At 38.4% G+C, this 19,174-nt stretch overlaps 1 protein-coding gene across 1 annotated transcript in view; it reads right to left on the bottom strand.

Moving 5' to 3' along the window:
- Positions 1–19,174, bottom strand: part of FAT4 (FAT atypical cadherin 4) — a 141,251-nt gene that overhangs the window by 62,577 nt on the left and 59,500 nt on the right. Inside the window, exons 2-4 of the mRNA XM_069854967.1 lie at positions 7,832–7,963; positions 3,533–3,794; positions 921–1,271 (exon numbers count right to left, since the gene is read on the bottom strand). Of these exons, the coding sequence (XP_069711068.1) occupies positions 921–1,271; positions 3,533–3,794; positions 7,832–7,963 (745 nt within the window). The remainder of the gene's footprint in view (positions 1–920; positions 1,272–3,532; positions 3,795–7,831; positions 7,964–19,174) is intronic.

Here is a 19,174-nt window from a genome sequence, read left to right as displayed (position 1 = left end):
TTTACAGTTAGCTCGTATAAAATAAAAGCTTTAACAAGACTGGTGAAAGAGTTCCTGCAAGAATACCCAATATCACTAAGTTATATTTCCAACTTCTTGGCTTATCTTATGGAATCTCTTCTCACACATTTTCTCAGTTTGATCTCAAAACCAGTTCCACAATTTTTACCATGGAAAGTTCTATCCATCAGCACAAAATTTATCCTCCCACAAAAATGTTTGAGTTCAATAACCCAGCATTTCCTGAGGAAAAACTCTTTTACTGAATAAACTTGATCTGCTCAGTTGTTTTATGTGCATCAACTGGGATTCCTTGATGCATGTAGGTGCTTTGTGCCTGAAGCACACATTTCAGTACCAGACATTTCTACTGGCTTTACTGAGCCAGTGTCAAGTTGAGAGGAGCGAGGGTTGCTTAACATGTCACAAAAATAAACTTCACCTGTAAAGTCAGTACGAGTGTTATGAGTAACTTTATATGAAGTCACTAATGTCTGTGGACACTTAAGAAAATTGCCAGAACCTTATTTAATATACATTATAAACTTTAATCTGAAAGTACACCTAGGTCTAATTCAAATGTGCAACCTAAGCACTAGGGGAGAAATCATGGCGTTCAACTGTTGTAACATATTCTAGGTAAAATACAGCTCTGAAACTCATTTCTGCAACAGCAAGTAAAAGCAGGATTTGACTGTATTTTTAATTTATCAAAAATAAAAATAAGGAAGAAACCACCTGATTAAACCTAACGTGAAATATGAGAAAAATAACTTCCATCTACACAGCATGCAGTGAATTTAAGCATATGAAGGGATCCTAATGATAGTCCTGATTTCCCCTTTCCACTATGTCTTCTAATATGTTGCTAGGGTGAAACACATATATATCGGAAAGACAGAATACGAGGAAACACCTACTATCATCTGCATCAGTGACGCTGAAATTGAGAATGGCGGATCCTGGGGACAGGTTCTCCATCAAAGATGTGCTATATGAGGTCATGCTGAAGATCGGTGGGTTATCATTGATGTCCAAGATATTGAAGTAGACTCTGACAGCAGTAAATTGGCCTCCCCCATCTTCTGCACGGACAGTAAGAATGTAATACTGCTGTGCTTCGTAATCTAGTGCACGAGTCAGGTTGAAGACTCCAGTAACAGGGTTCAGGAAGAAGATACCCTCTTCATCATCTTCACTTACGGTGTACGTGATTTCCCCATTGATACCGGAGTCGTTGTCAGTGGCGAGAATGGCTGCCACTAAGGAACCTGCACAGTACGACAGGACAGCAAAATTGGTCACTCACAAAAGGCAGTTTGCTGGCATGGTAAGAGCCAAGCAGCTCTGTAGAATAAGAGGTATCCTCTGGTAGAAACTGAAGTCTCAATATTCTATGACTAATTACTACAGAAGGTTCTTCAAAGCTGAAAGGAACCGTATTCAGGACGATGTTTATTTTAAAGGGCTACTAAAAAAACCTCCAAGAAATTACCAGGAATATTTGTTTTTATTTTTAAACAGGAACACGTGTAGATTAGATATCATCTGGAGCAAAAATGCCTTTTCTCTTGCTAGGTATTTTCTTTCTATGACTTAAAGGACCCTCTCCTGTCTGCAGACAAATATGAGTTCTGAAACCTTCTAGACAGTTCTTTCTAAATGCAGAAACTGAAATGTCAGTTCATACCAAATATCTCAGCTCTACTTTTTGAAAAAGTGCATTCACAGGGTAATTGTGGTTAGAAAACTCGAAACCTTATAGGGGTTTGTTCTTCCCTGTTTTCTGAAATTCTACTCCTTGTGAATTTGTGCCATTGTTTTCATTTCTGCATAGCTGTGTTTGTACGAATGACCTATCTTACTAAAGTTTGGAAATTAAGTGTCACATTTTAGTATTTCAAATACTAACTATAATTAAGATCAGCTTATTTCCAAGAAAGTAAATAATTCCTTTTTTTTCCACGGAACCAGATGAATAACATGCATTCAAGCACAGTTAACTATTCTCAAGCAACATCACAATGAAAACTATTTATAATTAGAATGAAGAATAGTGCTACAATGCCTTTTAATCCAGCTAAATATGCTGGTATCTTTTACATCCATTTGATTACCTTGCACTTTAATGTTATTGATTGTTAATTGGTGAAGAGGGCTATACCGGAGCTGAATGGGATTATCAACCCTCCTGCAAGTATGAAGCTCAAGCAGGGTCAGGGAGGTGCAGCAGAGAGTCACACTGAGGCCCAAGGAAGGTACAATTCACAATTGCAGCTGCCAGACTGCAAGGGGAATGGAGATTACTCTCTGGGATAGAGATCGGAGCCCCAAAGGGGAAACCTCACAGTGCTTCCCCTCTGGATGAGCCTGCCAGCCGCCCCGTGCTACGCAGACATCTCAATTACTTCCAGATCAGATTCCTGAGGCACCACTGATTGCACTGAAATTCTTTAATGCAAAACACCACTGATTTTTAGGATTGTGTCTGTGTGACAGAGTGCAAGCGTTGGAGGCATGAGGGTAATCTTGGTTGTCCCATGTAGAGCCTCCCATGCTTATAAGTCAAAGCCCTAATAAAAGCTTGAAAGCTATCACCGTTTAATGTACATCTACTTTGTTCATCCATGTCTTAGAACAAGGTGCTTCAGTTATTAATACCAGATACTGCTTTTATACTAGCACTCTCTAAAAAATACTGGAAACTATTTATTGTAAGAAATATTAATTTCTCATCTGGGGATATATAATATAGCACAGCTTTTGAAAACTATTTTCATATCTAAATAGTTTCTACTTTACAACCTAACTTGGAAATACTAAAACGCTTCTGCACATGAAAGAAGCTTTAAAAGAAGAAAACAACTTAAGTCAGTGATCATATTTAGGAACCAGGACTAATTATCTAAAGGTTAGGTTTTCTACAAAAACCTTGTCAAAAACAGGAGTCAGAGATAAGATCAGGGAAATATGATGACAGTTTTAGTAACTAAGCACATGTAGGTAATATAACTAAGGAATCAAGTGTATTACTGGTTGCTCAGTTATCGCCCATTTTGTGATCCTACACTTGATGAATTAAGTACTGTAAGTTATATCCACTGAAGTCAGCTCACTAAATAAATACTAGCATCAACATTACATCTTTTTCATGATAGGGTATACTATTTTTATCCTGTAAGTTGTTCCTCCTACCGGTTTTATGTTTGATATTTTTTAAGTAGATGCACTCCGGGGCTTCCACTGGGATACAAGCATAATTCCTGTTCTGCATCTAGGATTTATTTGAGTGGCAAACATTTCTCTATTTCCAATGGAAAAGAAATCTGACATCACTAGTGATACAGATTTCCAAACAAGAGGACTTTGAGCATGATGTAATTTCCTCTGTTTCCCCACCATATCCGATACATGCCTCCAGATCCTTTTGTCTCCTGGCTAAGTCAGACGGTTCTACTACCCTCTCCCCCTCAATACCCTTTGGATTCTAATTGAAAAAATTCAGTCAGTTTTAGGGCCATTTTCTCTTTACCTGGAGCAGCATCTTCTGGGATATCGAAGGAATACACTGGCTTGGAGAATTTGGGGATATGGTCATTAACATCACTAACAGTGATGTTTATTCTCATGTCTGAGGACTGCAGGCCATCATCAGCACGAACCAGCAAAGAGTACTTGGAGCGGCGCTCCCGGTCCAGGCGTTTGGTGGCTATCAGGTCTCCTGACTCAGGGTCAATGTGGAAGCTATCATCCGCACCACTGATAATAGTGTATGTGACGAGGGCATTGGCTCCCTAAGCAAAAACAGAAGTGGTCAAATCAAGTTATTTGCCAGGAAAACCACATCATAATTTTCAGTAAGGCAAGAATCATTCCAGTAACTGCACTTGGCGAATATTTTTCATAACAGTTTCCTTTAATAAACAACCATCCTGCCCAGTCCCTACTTCAGTTCCCCAGTAAAGAAGCATATGCACACAATTTTTATTTATGAGACGTAAAATGACAAGATTACCCAGATACTTTTTGTTCCACTGTTCATAAAAGGGTTGCATCCAGTCAATACCAAACAGCTTTGATACTTGTTTTAATTTCAAGCCAGCATCACTGAGCAGTGTAATATCTTCCCGATTAACAGAGAGTGGGAGCAGTGCTTGCAGCAGCCCCTCAAAGGCTAGTTTCTGCATGGAAATATGTTTATCCCTGTAAAGAAGCAGCCCTAAAATGACAAATCATGTGCCATTACAATCACAGTTCTGATCTCTTGGGTTGTGCTGGAAGTCAAATACATTTGCTTTTGGGTCAAAGCATCTCATTCGTCCTTGGAAATAAAAAGGATTCATATGGACTTTCAACATTTTAGTTAAAAGGAAAATGAAGGAAAAGTGTTGTTACATAAAGAAATGATCATACGTGCACACAAAAAGAAAGGTTGAAATTAAAATGTAGGAAAAAAATATGGAAATCTCCACTAAAAATACTGAGAACAGTGCATTTTGCCTCAGCCCTGCCTTGTCACAAACACTAAGAAAGTCATCCAGTCTGTATCTTTAATTGTTAACGAGAAAACCAATTCACCTCACAGGTGTTAGCTCTGAGGACTGAGGTTTCCTAGGAACAGAGATGCTACCTAAGCTCTGTTTTCATCCACCCCCTGGGGACAGTTTGTACACTGTGATGCTGCAGCAAGAGGGTGGTCCAGGAAATACAAGCAGCTACCTCGAGTGCCCAACACTAACTTGGGGAATATTTCCCACAAAAGCTATAAATTTTGCTTCTTAGCATACTGACATTGGTCTTTAAAGTGGAGGGGGAAGAGATCTTAGATCCTGGGGTCACGTCCTACACCCCATGCACGGACTGTGCTTGGCAAAGCATTTTGGTAGGTGAGCAGTTATTTTCCATGCCCTCCTTGGTGTCAGGCCAGAGCCTGGATTTCACAGCTGAAACCTGCTGTTGGCATGTGGGTAACATTTCTGCGGTAAACAACAGATCAAAGAGATCAGGGAAAAAGACTTTTTATAAAGCTGTTTCAAACATTCTTGCCTAAGGAAGTGAATCAACAGAGATAAACACCTGCTTTTATTTGTGAGATGAAAATGTGTTAATTACCTGACCTTGTGAGAGTGTCTCATGCCAAACATTTCCTCTGGGATGTTGTTTCAAGAGTTGGACTGAGCTAACTGATAACGTGAAATTTAGAAAGAAAACAAGGTGCTGAATCCTAAAGAGCTGTGTGCAGTTCTTCAGCATGCTCAGCATCTATGTGCTCAGGTGTACCAGATGTCACATGATTTCTTCCAGTTGCAGGGCTTAACAGAAATATCTGATGATAATTTAAGATTTTGAGGTGACCACATTCTTCACCGCTTGTTTGTTGAGCCAGCAGCCTCCTAAGAGAGTGCAGGTAAAGCCACAGCCATGTGTGATATTGGTCTAATCAAACTAGTAACTTTACACAGAATCATAGTATGGTTTGGGTTGGAACCCAACCTTAAAGGGACCATAAAGATCATCCAGTTCCAATCTCCCTGCCATGGGCAGGGACATCTTCCACTGGATCAGGTTGCTCCTAGCCTCATTCAGCCTGGTCTTGAATACCTCCAGCCATGGGGCATCCATGACTTCTCTGAGCAATCTGTGCCAGTGCCACCCCAACCTCCTTTTTCTTCCTAATATCTAGTCTAAGTCTTCCCTCTTTCAGCTTAACCATGAGTTAGGTGAGAAATAAAAGACAGATATGCAAAGAAAGCCTCTTAAAAAGGTGTACAGAAATTTCTCATCAACAACTGACTTCCAAAAGTTGCAGCATGCTAGAAACTGCTGTCATTGTTAAAGCCTTTGGTACCATTTAGCACCTAGAGAACGTCTTTACATCTTTTCTCAGGTCTCTATGATGTCCTTATTATAACAGACATGGGTGTGAAATTTGCTGCCTTCATACTCATACTACCATTTTCAAATACTTTAAGAGGCGTCCTTGCACACCACTTGGCCATGACTCTTAGAGTTTCTGTCACTTAGCCTTTACAAGCTAAAACTTTGATTCTGAAAGCATCTGCACATGTAGCAGAGGCAGCATGCTGTTTACTGAGCTGCATATGAGAGTTGCTTGTGCAAAGAAAGAGACCAGAAAAAATGTAATGTCACAGGACTATTACATGAAAAATATGGATTGTATGAAAAACAAGGAGCAATACCTGGTGTGGGGAGGGGGAAAAGGAAAGTATCTTGACCCTAAACTGCACATTGCTCAAAACACTTAGACTTTTTGTTAAGGGGTTGAGTTACAAATGTTCTGATATGGAAATGGAAATCATCCCTTTTTATAAAAAGATTTATTTCTGTCTAACGTAAGAAATTAATTCCCAGTGGACGGAGTATTTCAGAATGGATAACTTATTAGGTGCAGTTTAGGAATGGTCAAAAAGAGGCTGGAGCATAATTTAATGCTTAATATCTCAAGTGTCTGTTTGCCATATCACATCAGAGAATGGCAGTTCAATATTTACTTCTTCCTAATCTGAAGACAAACCAGCTAGAATAATTTTTACAGATATATACTTTTCCAAATCCCTATTTTTTGTCTGTATGTTAGGCTGTTACTAGAAAATAAGGTGAAGAATGAAAAGTTCATAATCACATTTGTACCCTTCCTGGGGGTGTTCAGTTGTTCCCTCTGTAGTAGTAAGATTAAGTACACCAATTAAAAATCACAGGACGACTAACCACGCTAACATAAAAAAGGTCAGAAATAGATGTCTCTTGAGGAAGTTGAATTACCTTATTATTTGAATGCAAGAATTGCTCATTGTTGTCATGTGTAACCCGATATTCTAATGACAACACAAATTTCTTTGCATGATCATATTGACTCTTTAGGCTTTTCCCCAATGGAAAGAATCAGTTCAAGTGAATGAAACAATATGATTAACATTCTCATAACTTACGCTCCAAAAGAAATGAATACATCAAATTATATGTGGATATATTTGCCTGACACATACAACAAGACTGCAATATCCCTCACTAAGCTAACAGGCCAACTGTTTAATATCATTTGCTCAAATGCTAGTTTCTTAATAGCTAAAAAAAAGCTAGTTTCTTTATAGCTCTTTAGTTGCAGCGTCCTCACAGTAATGAATCAAAGCAAGCAAAACTATTTTGCAAACAGGTTCATGTAGAGAGCACATATTTCAGCATTATTTTTCCCCTCTTTTTGGTGAAACAGAACCATTTTTAGGGAAGGATAATATTGATATTACGTAGTTCTAGTCAAAGGGTGAGCAGGCATTATCAAAAGTTTTCTTGTTCTCCAAGGCTTGCCTCATTAATTTTATTGCACACCTTGAAATCGGGCTCAACTACAAAATCTCTGCTTCAAAGGTAGTTTAGGTCTCAAGCTGTGGTCTTAAACTGAATGTCAATAAATCTTTATCAAGCCGGGCAGTCCAACATCTTTGCCAGGTCATTAGGTATGGTTTATGATGAGACTGAAAACAAGTCCACCTCAACCCACATTGCGGAGTGTTTTTTGCTATTGGAGGAACCGTTCATTAATAGACATTAGGAGAACATTAACTCATTATATATAAATCAGTAAGCAGTCTTCAAGTAATAAAGTATTTGTCTTATTTTCTTGTGTGGGTTTGTCTATGTGTGACTTCATGATACTGGATAGAGTATTGTGAATGGGCCAAACACAGTTTAAAGTGTGACCACAAAGAATTCCAAGGCCAAGCTCGCACAGGGAGAAAGGGAACAGGTAAAAACATGTATTTCCAGAATAGCATTTTTAGTACAAATACTCAATATGAAACCATGCTCCTACCTCATCAGCATCCATGGCAGTCAGCTGCAATATTTTAGAACCATCTCCTATATTCTCTTCTACAGTCAGATCAAGCATATCTGTGGGGAACACTGGTGGGTTGTCATTGATATCCTGAAGTGTTATTTCCACCTGTAAAAAACAGGAATTGGAAAAAATTTTGTAAGTACTGTAAGATTTTAATAGGGCCTGAATGTTACAAATCACATCATTTTGAAAAAAAATCAGGTAAATTGTTCTTAATCACATTAATTAGGACATTCCCAAATCATACCAACAACAGGAAAAACCCCTCTGGATATTAAAATTCCATATTGTTATAAAATACTCATAGGAAAGCCTCTAACATAAATAAAGTTAACTTGACTTGTTGATAGCAACCAGTCCTAGGCTAGTTTATATTGGAAAAGATCCACTGATAGACTGTCATTGTAATCCTCAAAGTCAGCCCCTGGAGGATAGCTGCCAAGTCCTGGGGCAGGAGATCATTCAACCATTAAATGCTGCCTGACATAAAGATGAGGTGGTGTAAAATTCTCTCTGAAATGTTTATATATTGGCAGCTCTCTGTTCTGGGGGAGGAAAAAACACCCTTGTACTCTGTATTTTTTTAAAAAATAATTTGTTTCTCTCAAAATCGTCCTCTAACTGCAAACATAAACATTACTTTAGAAGCACCTACTAGCACCTACTTTCCTTGCCTATGCACACCTAAACAAATGTATTTTTCACTTATTATATTTGCATGCTGAAGTTTCTGAAAGCTTGTTCTACGTTATTTATTTCTAGCTTTTCATAAGCAAGATTGCTGCCCTGCTGATGTTAATTCAAAAAGCTGTAGAGCTCCGTTTCCCCTTGTTGTCAGGTATGGCATATAACATCTCCCAAAAAGAAATAAAGAGAGGACACAGCTGTTCTACAATTATCATGGAAAAAAAAATGCTTGTTTTGGATCCAAAATATTAAATGGCCACCAAACTCTGAAGACCTGCTAACGAGAAAACTGAGTAGCTGAGGGAAGTCTGTCTTTACTGCTCATCAAGGAATAGAGATGGGTAGACAGGGCTGGTGCACAGGAAGAGACGCAAAGATACGGATCACTTAAAGAAGACACCTTAGTTGACAGCCAAAATATTACTATAGTAATTTCCATGCAATTTACCACAAGAGATCACCCTGTGCTCAGCTGAAAATGCACAGATCAGGCTGCTCTGGACATAATCAATGCAGACATCTCTGGAGATCTGAAGTCCACGATTTCTACTATTTCTAGTCACCTGCCATAATATTTTCTTTTTTTTTTTTTTCCCATTCTGTTTTCATACAGAACACCAATTCCCAAGCCATTCTGACTTGATCACCAGGACAATCCCAAAAGATAAGCACTTTAGTGACAGAGGCTTGACTGTCCTCACAGAACAACTGAGTCACCCAGGCTCACTTGCTGTATCTTTCCTCGAGCTCTCAGTGACTGCAACATAAGTCCTCTGAGGGCTTCCTAAGATCATATCCTGAAGGATGCTCCATCATTCTGTCCTCCCTAAGGCAACCCTTCAAGAAATCCTAACATCTCCACCAGTACTAGATGTCGTGATGAAACAGATATGGTGTGTTGTGCTCCTGTCCTTCATCAAAGATCATGAAAATGTAAATTGCTGTTGACATGTAAATATTCCATGTTTGATCCTCACACAGTCATCTCTTCTCCCTCAGAGGACATTTATAACGCAGAGAAGGCTACAAGGAGCTCAGCTGTTTCCCTGATAAGCATTTTTCCTCCAACAGGATTTCTTCAGGGGGTGGAGAGATCTAGATTGTTGTGAACGTTATGGCTACATTGGTCTCTGGTCAGTATATATGCTGTAAAGGGTGACACCTTCCACCTGGAGATCTAAGCCATCCTCCATAATCTCAAGTAAATGAGTGTTTTTCTGCTAATAATTTTGATTTTTTTTTCCAGTTTTTGTTCAGTATTTATGCCCACAGTAGCTTACTGTCAGCCTGTCAGAACTTTTCTACAACATGAAAGAGAACTGAAATGCCTTTAAAAATAGAGGAAATATTATATTAATATTATAGATATATGTTTTAAGTAGAAGGCCGTTATTTATTCATAACATATTTAACTCCTTTGACCATTTGCAGATTGTGCATAAAACACTTCATGGCCTCAGAGAGATTAACCCAGGAAGTTTTAAATCTTCAAATTTAAACCCCTAGCAAAAGATGCACAAGAACCACTGACTGGAGCATCACAAGCAATGATTTGACAACTAACTAACCAGATACTAACTTTCAGAGAATAAAATACCTCACGTTGGTTTTCATGGTGACTTCTGCATCTGGGCAATAATTAATCACAGAAATAGGAGAGCTGCAGTAGAAATGACAGACAAAGGATGTTGCCAGCTATCCTTGCCAACTGGGTCTCGCCCTCTGAACTGGCACAGTAAACTAAGCTCTTCTGCTCAAAGTACAGCATTTTCCCCAGATATAGTTTCAAGGTAAAGCAGCTGCACAGCTCTGCAATTTATTTATTCATAGTATTTATATCATGCACAGCTAATGTTTCAGCTGCAGGTGACATTTCACCACCACAACCCTTTTTTCGTGATGAGAGATTGCCCTTTCTACAAATCATATGAAAAATACATGACAGCTTCTGGGGTTTTGGGTTAGGAGCTGTGCATTGCCTACAGCTTGCATAATGTAAAACAGTCAGAACTCAAGTATACAGATGGCTAAGGGTTGTGGGACAAAATAAATTAATTAAAGTCAGATTCTAGAGAATTGAAAAAAAGGAGAATAATAATAGACGAAGTAATCTTACCCCCCAAAAAAATCAGCTCACAAGTAAATAAAGTAGTTGTATTTCATATTGAAGACATGTTTTTGATGGTGGAAAAATAAGAAATTCTCAAATAAAGAGGAGAATTTTTTTAGAAAAATACTACAATACTTTTAGAGATCATTTACACCATGATTCATTATTTACCCACAGGGCTTAGATAATGCATATTGCTTTATAATTCACTGTTGGTTAAGTCCAATGAGCATCCCTCTGCACTGCTATCTTTTCACTTTGCTATAAATTATTACTTCAGCTTACACACAGTACTGCAAACTTAAGATCCTGGGATGCGGCCACCAGCAGAACTTTCACTCAAGTAATACATCTCCGAGAAAGACTTGAGAAAAATCTTCACATTTTCCCCAAACCAAAAGAGTCTGTTAAGTTTTATGCCAAAAGCCTCATTTAATAAAGTGCACATCCTGAATGAGTTTGGGTGTAAACTGAATATCCAGTCTTGTATTCAGGAGTTCAGAAACTAATTTCACTTTGAAAATATTTCAGAGGTTCCAACCCCTAGGAGAAGCTCACAGAACAACCACAACCACAAAGTCTTTCATTGCCACAGGGCACTGGAAGATTTCAGCATGCCTTATTACATCTTTACTGGGGAGGAAAACGAAAAAAAAATCTGCAAAGCTTTAATAAAACACCTAAACTAAATCTCTCCCCAACCAATTGACTCTTAAATCTTTCTAATCTCATATTACATTTGCATAAAGATATCAATGTGTCATTGAGATTCTTGAAATACAAAAGTAGCAAGTCAAACAATACCACAGATTTCCCCGTGTCTGAATCAAATTTCTCATTCTGCAGGGTTGGTAAGATTCTCACAACAATGCTATGCCCCTGACACTATTACAGATGGTCAACCCATCTTCATCCATGACAATCTGATTGCTGCACCTTTCTATCATGGGCACTTCCAAAGCAAAGGAAGTATTAATTACCTTGATCTTGTTAAGATTCTTATTTGCTGCTCAAATTAGCCTCTTGTGTTTTTTCTCCATATACAAATTCAGAACAGATTGAGGCAGGGCAGTATCCACCTCAAACGATTTTGCCTCAATTTACTTTAAACGTAGCTGTAAGAAAAATAGAGTTCTTTTCTCCACAAAGACAAACCTCAGGTCTCATCAGATATAAGGAATCATACAAGAACCTCACTTCATAAAACATACAGTATCTATTTAAGCCTTTAGGACATGAATCTGAACACAAGGAGTCCCTGGGAAACTCACTGTTGTTTCAAAACACTGTCTTTACTTTGAAGAAAACAGAAAATATTCTCTTTGAATTAACTGATGGCTTTTATGAGGTGTCTAAGTGAAAGAGACTCTTTACCCATGTTGTCTTCAATAGTTTCATAGTTTGTATACAATACTGAAAACAACGTATTCTGGAGGAGCAAGGAGAAACTCAATTATAAGGGAGACCAAGAAAAAAGTTTATTTCTTGGTTAACCAAAATGAATATGAGTTTGCATGTTAATAATTTATTCTTATGCTTATTCAATATAATTTGTTGAATTAAGAAACAGATGAAGTTTCATTTCTCAGAGCAGAAGAACTAATCCACTTAAAAAATACTAGTGCCCCAGACAATTATTACTAAACAGGCTAGACAAATTCCAGGCTTAACATAAAAAACATGAGAGTTCTATTCTGGAACAAAAAATTATTTTAGTGACCAAAGTTACTGGGTTTATGAGCTACAAAGATATGTAAAATAAAACATTGCACTGGAAGGCAACGAGCCAAATTCTATACAGTCCTTAGCACCTTCTATACACCAATGGGCTCATTTGGCCAGAATCTCTCTGTTTTATTACACTTATTAACATTTGCTTTTCTTTTATTTCAAGGTGAGAGGAGTTTATAGACGGAAGAACTTTAGAAAAGTATTCCATCTCTTGAATGAAAATGACGTGAATAAAAGATACCACAGGAAAACTGAATGAGCTTATGCGGCAGCAGCAAGTTTCATCACGAGTCCCCAAACAGAGAATATTTTTTGCTTGCGGACGCCCTATCCATCTTACACACTCAACCAGAGATCTCTAGATAGAACAGGATCTAAGAAGAAAAGAACTCCCAGATGTATCACGTGTTTGATACTTCTTCAAATGCTACAGCTATTTGATTAAAGATCAAACAGAGTGGAAAGGCAATAGCTTTTCTTTCATTTTATATGTTGTTGAGTCATTCTTCCTTTTGCCTGCTGCTGTGAAGTTCACTGCCTCTCTCAAGAGAAACCATCTAATAATCTACAGGCAGCATTGGCACACATCTCCCTGAAGATTTCCGTTTATGCTTTCACCATTCTACGATCCTCCATAATAAAATAATTAAACATTTTATGCTTTTTGCTAGAGACTGTCATAGTCTGTTATCAATTTTAACAGAATAAAAGTGAAAGGATTGTATTCCCTATCCATTTGTAAATATTCTAAATAATATAATTCATGACAATAAAAAAGAATATTCAACTATTAATGTATCATTTCCACGTAAATAACTGAAGAACCTGGCCAACACTAGTAATTTTTCTCCTGTCTCCATCACTTTGGCCTTTTTGCTCATCCAGCAAATAATGCTTCACATACCCTGAAAAATATACATGCATGTGGAGATTCCTTTTTTTATTGATGTGAATAATCATATCGGCTACTCACATCAGTGGAGTTCTGCTTACACTAAGTGCCTGCAGGACCAGTACGTGCATCCTGCAGAGTTAAGAAAGGCAATGGAACAGAAGGATTAAGTATGAGAGTACAAGCAAGCAAAAAATTAGTTCCAGAAAGAAAAGAAGGCAAACCATTAATACATATATATATTTACAAAAAAATAAAACCTTAATGTTCCTAGAAATTCTCTACAACAATGTTTCTAACAATGATTAAACCCCACAGGCTATCACAAACCAGTTTCCCACCTTGCTCTAACTAAAATACTGGGAAACAGTAAGTGTGAGGGTGAAAAATAAACCCTAATGTTTTCAAATTACTTGAAAAACCAATAAAAGCAAAACTCAGGAAGGTGGAAAACTTAAACTACAGACCATGCATATTTACAATTTCCACAACAAGATGGAAAGCTCATTTGTAAAGAAAATGTCTTGGGACAAGGCAATAGCTTTTGCTTAGACAAAGGCTGAATGAGGCATCTGAATATCCCATTTTCCAGGAGGCAAACTATCCCATTGCATGCTAGTACCATAAAAATCACATTAGTCTATTGTGCTGCAGGCCAGCAAATCTGTTAAATAGAACTACAAAGTTGTTAAGAATACCACTATCAACAGTGAGAAGATTTGAAGTGAAGAGAAAATGTTAAAAAAAACTCTAAAAAGGCATTGTTTGGGGGAAAAAAAGACAAATTTGAATGTCTGGGGCAGCAGCAGTCGCTTTGTCTTTTAAGTTTTGCAGTAACACCACTGAAAAAGATCAGTTCAATGAACTTAATCTAATCTCTTTCTAGTACAGTTCAGGCAAAGCTTCTAATTTTAGGTGACGGTGACACGTGCTTAGGCAATAAATAGATGTGTCAGCCACACGCTAAAGACCGTAAGCACTTAAGAACTCTCCATAGAAGACCAGGGCACAAGACATAATTTTGATGCTTTGGCTCCAGTACTTTAACAAAAGAGAGGATGTAAAAGATGTCCTGGGCTACATGACTGCCCACTCCAATCACCCCAATGCAGATCAAATTTTAACCAACAAAAGCCAATAGTATAAGCTTGTGCAAAATAGAGATTATTGCAAGACTTCCTTTCCTCTAACAAAATCAGGAATTACTACCGATTACCAGCCTTGAAACTGTTTGGAAACTTACATCTGAATGCATTTTGTCAACATTTCATTTTCTCCTCCAACAAACATGTATGGAAACATAATTAATAAGATTTATATGTAATCTTAGAATTTCTCAGGTAATTTTAATCTGTGGACTCCGGTTCCAGTATTTTAACACATATTTTAACATATTTTAAAGAACAGTTTAGTAAGGTGATTTGATGTTTTGCAACCAACTCACTTTTATAAAGCATCAACATTTTCTAAAAAATGCTGGGATATCAGAGTGATTTACCTGACATTAATTGGAAAAAAAAAAATAGAACCATAGAACAGTTTAGGTTGGAAGCAACTCTTAAAGCTCATCTTGTCCAAATCCCCTGCAGTGATCAGGGACATCTTCAACTCAATCAGACTGCTTAGAACCTCATCCAACCTGACCTTGAATGTTTTCAGGGATGGGGCATCTACAGCCTCACTGGGCAACGTGTTCCACTGTTTCACCACCCCATCATAAAAAAAAAGTCTTCCTTATATGTAGGCTTAATCAGGTTTTAATCTGTTTTCATCATTATTTAAAGTTAAAAAGATGTCACTTTCCTGGGTGATTTTCCTACTAATCTTAATGTCACAAAGAAAAAGTGCCATAATTTGTTTCTTCTTTCTTGTCTCTTTTTTTTTTTGTTAAAGGTGACCACTGGGACTTGCGCTGCCTGGAGTCTTGATTAAATGTTTCACTGCATCCAGAACACTTCATCATGCAGCATAGCCAAAATCTATTAAGGCTTGCAAGTGACTCATGCTTCAGCTATGAGAAGACCATAATAAAGAACATTTTACATAAAAATGCTGAAAAGGCTGGTAATTTAATCTTGATTCTAAGTAGGTATGCAAGGTCTCTGCATCCAGCCTGTGCAGACAATAAGGCATTGTCTGGAAACACGTCACCTGCTGTGGTTACATCTAACTTTTCAGCAAAGTCCAGATGATACTGCCACTGAAAAGAAACAACTTGTTCTTGTGAGGGAGCTGCAAATAACACTTTAAGTAAACATATAATAGGATAAATCAATTTGTGGGAGGAGTCCATCAGTACCAGGGCAGAATTTTTATAAACCCCAGTGACGTGGGAAATGGCATTATTAGACTGTGAGTAAACGTGTGGCAGATAAATTGTGCCTCTCTACGTGCTCATACAAGAAGATTAATAAACACCAGAGCAACACACAGAATTTAATTTCAGAAACTGTTATTTGCAGCACTTACTCCTCATATGCATACCATACAGAAGGGGATACAAGCAGTACCCTGACACAGTCATTAATGAAATAAATACTGGATCTGGGTGCTCGTCCCTGCTGCTCAGTGGCTCCCTGGTCCAAGGTCAGAAGCAAAGATGATCTCTGGGCCTCTCAGACTGACTCCTTCCACTTCAACTAAGCCACTCACGTGTTCTGATACTCTGTCAGATCATTCCAGGCGAAGATTTGTCATGATGTTGCATTACACACCCTGGGGCTCAGGGTTGGATATTCAAATCTTGATAAAGGGCAAGCAAAGCAAACAATTCTGGCTGTGTTTCAATTACCAATTATTTATTGCTCGGGTATGTTACATGCACGTAGCCATGACTGACAGCACTCTTCCAGCAAAGGCAACTACTTCAGCAGAAGGCCACTAGTAAGGGCAGGATATCATATTTACCTCTCCTCCTAGTCCCTTTGAAAAGCAGAAGATAAAAAAAAAATATATATCTTTTTTCCTAGAGGCAGAGCAAGCCACGTTACCATTCCTGTTTTCTGAAATCAATATTTTTAAGTAAGTGGTTAAGTGCTACATCATTTACTGCTCTCTAAAAAGAAGCACAGTCTCACATGCAACAGAGGGAATTAGGACTGGGTTAAGGAATGCACTACTCAAACCTTGGCTAATTTAAGAAAGCAACAGCATGCTGATTTTAAAACAGACATCAAAACATACGTAATCATATACATGGAAACCTGAAATAATCCAACTTCACAACAAATGAAAGATAAATATCAAGTGCTACAAGGAATAAAAATGATAAGAAATGCCACAAGCAGTCATGTATTTTTCCCCCTTCACCATCAAAACCATAATGAAATACAGGTTATTTTGTCAGTACTGGTAAATGAGTAACATGTGTAGCACAGCCAATGTTCATACAGTTTAAAGAAACAGTTTATTATGGCACACATTAAGAGGTGTAATTGCTTCTTGCACTGCCATCAGGGCACTGTGCACAGCAAGTAGGGCAGGCAGAACAGAGAGGCTCCATCCACCCCTTGATGTCTGAGTCAGCAGAAAACATCACCCCCAACACATTTCTTCACTGGCTACTCATGGATGTTAGGACATGCACACACATGTGATCCTATGTCATTTCCCCAGATAAAAGGGGTGATTTTCTCATAAAGACCTTAATTCTTCTGCATTTAGCAGTACCTCTAGTTACGAAACCTATTCTAAATACCTGCCAAACCAATACAAACACTTGGCAAACACTGGCTAGTAAGGTTTTTCCTTTTGGTTTCAGCTGTTTCTTTTTTTGTTAAGTACTCAAAACATTATACATTTGGGAACCATTTAGTTTATAACTTTGCATTTAATTAAATGAGGTCTACTGCTATGTAATAAATAATGGATTGAATCGGTAAGAACATTTCTGTTCGTGCCAGAAAAAAAAAACCCAAAGAGATACAGACAGAAAAAGTAAGCATTAGCACTTCTAGAATGGGAATGTCACACCTCTAAATTAAATAAATCACCTAATTAAACTTACAGGTGTGACATTTAAGACACATCCATTCATCAGGACAATAGGCTAAATCCACTCCATCACTGAAGTCTGCCCCAAAAGCAGAAGAAAAGCTTTCTACCCAGAGTTATGGTTGAAAAAGCGTTGCTAAAGGCACTTAAGAAACCACAAGTTTTTTTTTTTCTGAGTGGAAAGGAATTAAAGATACAGGACTGAATGCTTACTGATGTTTTTCAGTGTTACAAGGGTTTTATAGTGGTACTTTTCTGAGAAGAAACCCTATATGTGTCTAAACAGATTTTGGCCAATAAAACACACAAGGATGGTTACTTTCTAGTTTCAAATTTAGAAGAACAGGGACAGTTTCTAGAAAGGTCTAATAGCTTTTCCCCCACAGCTAGCAGGGAACTGTGGGACTAGAAACTCCAAATATTTTTGCATCCTCCTACAAATTTCAGGGAAGTGCCTTCCTCACCTTATTTCTCATTTGCAGACTGCAGTCGTCTGCAGCAGCTTCACATCTGTTCCTGCAGCACCGAGTGATGTTCCCTCCCTGTGGCCACAAGTCATTTGTGGCCAGAAAGGCTTTTTTACATAGACACAGATGGATCTTCTCATTGTGGCTGCACTCCGCAGACGCAGCAGACCATCAAGGCTATAGTGACAAGATCTCCTCTGCCAGCAGGGCAAGTTTCTGAATACTCAAAGGATCAAAGAGGTTTGCTAGGATGAGTTTGCTTAGTGCCAGCAAATCCACACCATCTTGCTATAGGAGGCAGGTTTGTACTACTCCATCATTCCTCTCCTCTGCATGACTGCAAAAGGCACTGCAGGTCTATTCAAAAAACACAGGTCGCATGAGACTTGAAAAATATCATACATTCTTCTAGAAGATTTCTGGGGGCAAACATAAGCCCTGGGTAGGCTAAAACAGATTGAATTTAGATTCATCCAGCTTCATCCTTGGTTTTAAGGAAATTTGCCAATGAAAGAGACTAGGCTTCAGCCTAACCAGATCAGAGGACAATCAGAAATGTGTTTTGTTTTTTCATTTGGGGACTCAGACAACAACCCCCAAGTGTCCATGACAGGGAGCATTACATCGGCTATGACAGCAAGTAAGCCAGAGCTGTTTGCCATCTCCAAAATGGGAGTGCGTGCATTCAACCAGGAACCAGGGGCACATTGTGACTGAGCTATGTCCCCCGAGTCACCAAAGGCAGCATGAGCATTGCTCCACCACGGGGTCAGGGGGGTGAGAACTGTCTGGAAAGGCCTCTCTCCTCCTCATGGAAACAAGCTCCGTGAGTACTGCCAACGTGGGAAAAGGACACCAAAACACATATCAATGGGATGAGTGCTCATGAAGGTAAACCCTTAGACTCCACTGCCACTCCTTGGCCCCCAACTCAAAGGCCTTCCAGGCTCATCAAGCATCTTGCAAATGATGAAAACGGTTAAACCTGCAGGGCTGCAGATTTTAGGAGCCCATCTTTGGAGTAGCAGATCCTTATGTTTCCCTTTTCTTTGCAAATCTGCATCTTCAAAATATTCAGTTATGCTGTTTTCCTCGCTGACTCCATCAAAATTGAGTGAAACAGCCAAAAACTTCAATTTTCTGGGTACAGCAGCCCTGTTTTATCCATCTGCCTCCCATATATTGACATTTTTGTTAGGCAGCTGTATCTTCATGAAAATCTTACCCCAGTTACCTTTTTGGTTCATCATGACTATACCACCCCTACTACAATTATCAAGAAAGCCCTTCTTGCTAACAGTGGACTGTTGCAGTGTGTATTAGACTGACTTACCTACTTGGATGAAAAAGAAAGTCCCACAAACTTACAAATTCAATTTTCTGCTCAGCAACATTGAACTAGTCTGCATTAATCCTCCTTAAAAAACCTGCTAGTG

The sequence above is a fragment of the Phaenicophaeus curvirostris genome, chromosome 4 (genome assembly GCF_032191515.1).
Source record: "Phaenicophaeus curvirostris isolate KB17595 chromosome 4, BPBGC_Pcur_1.0, whole genome shotgun sequence".
In the NCBI taxonomy this organism is placed as follows: Eukaryota; Metazoa; Chordata; class Aves; order Cuculiformes; family Cuculidae; genus Phaenicophaeus; species Phaenicophaeus curvirostris.
Note: the sequence above shows the minus strand (reverse complement) of the source record. Positions and strands in the feature narration are given on the sequence as shown.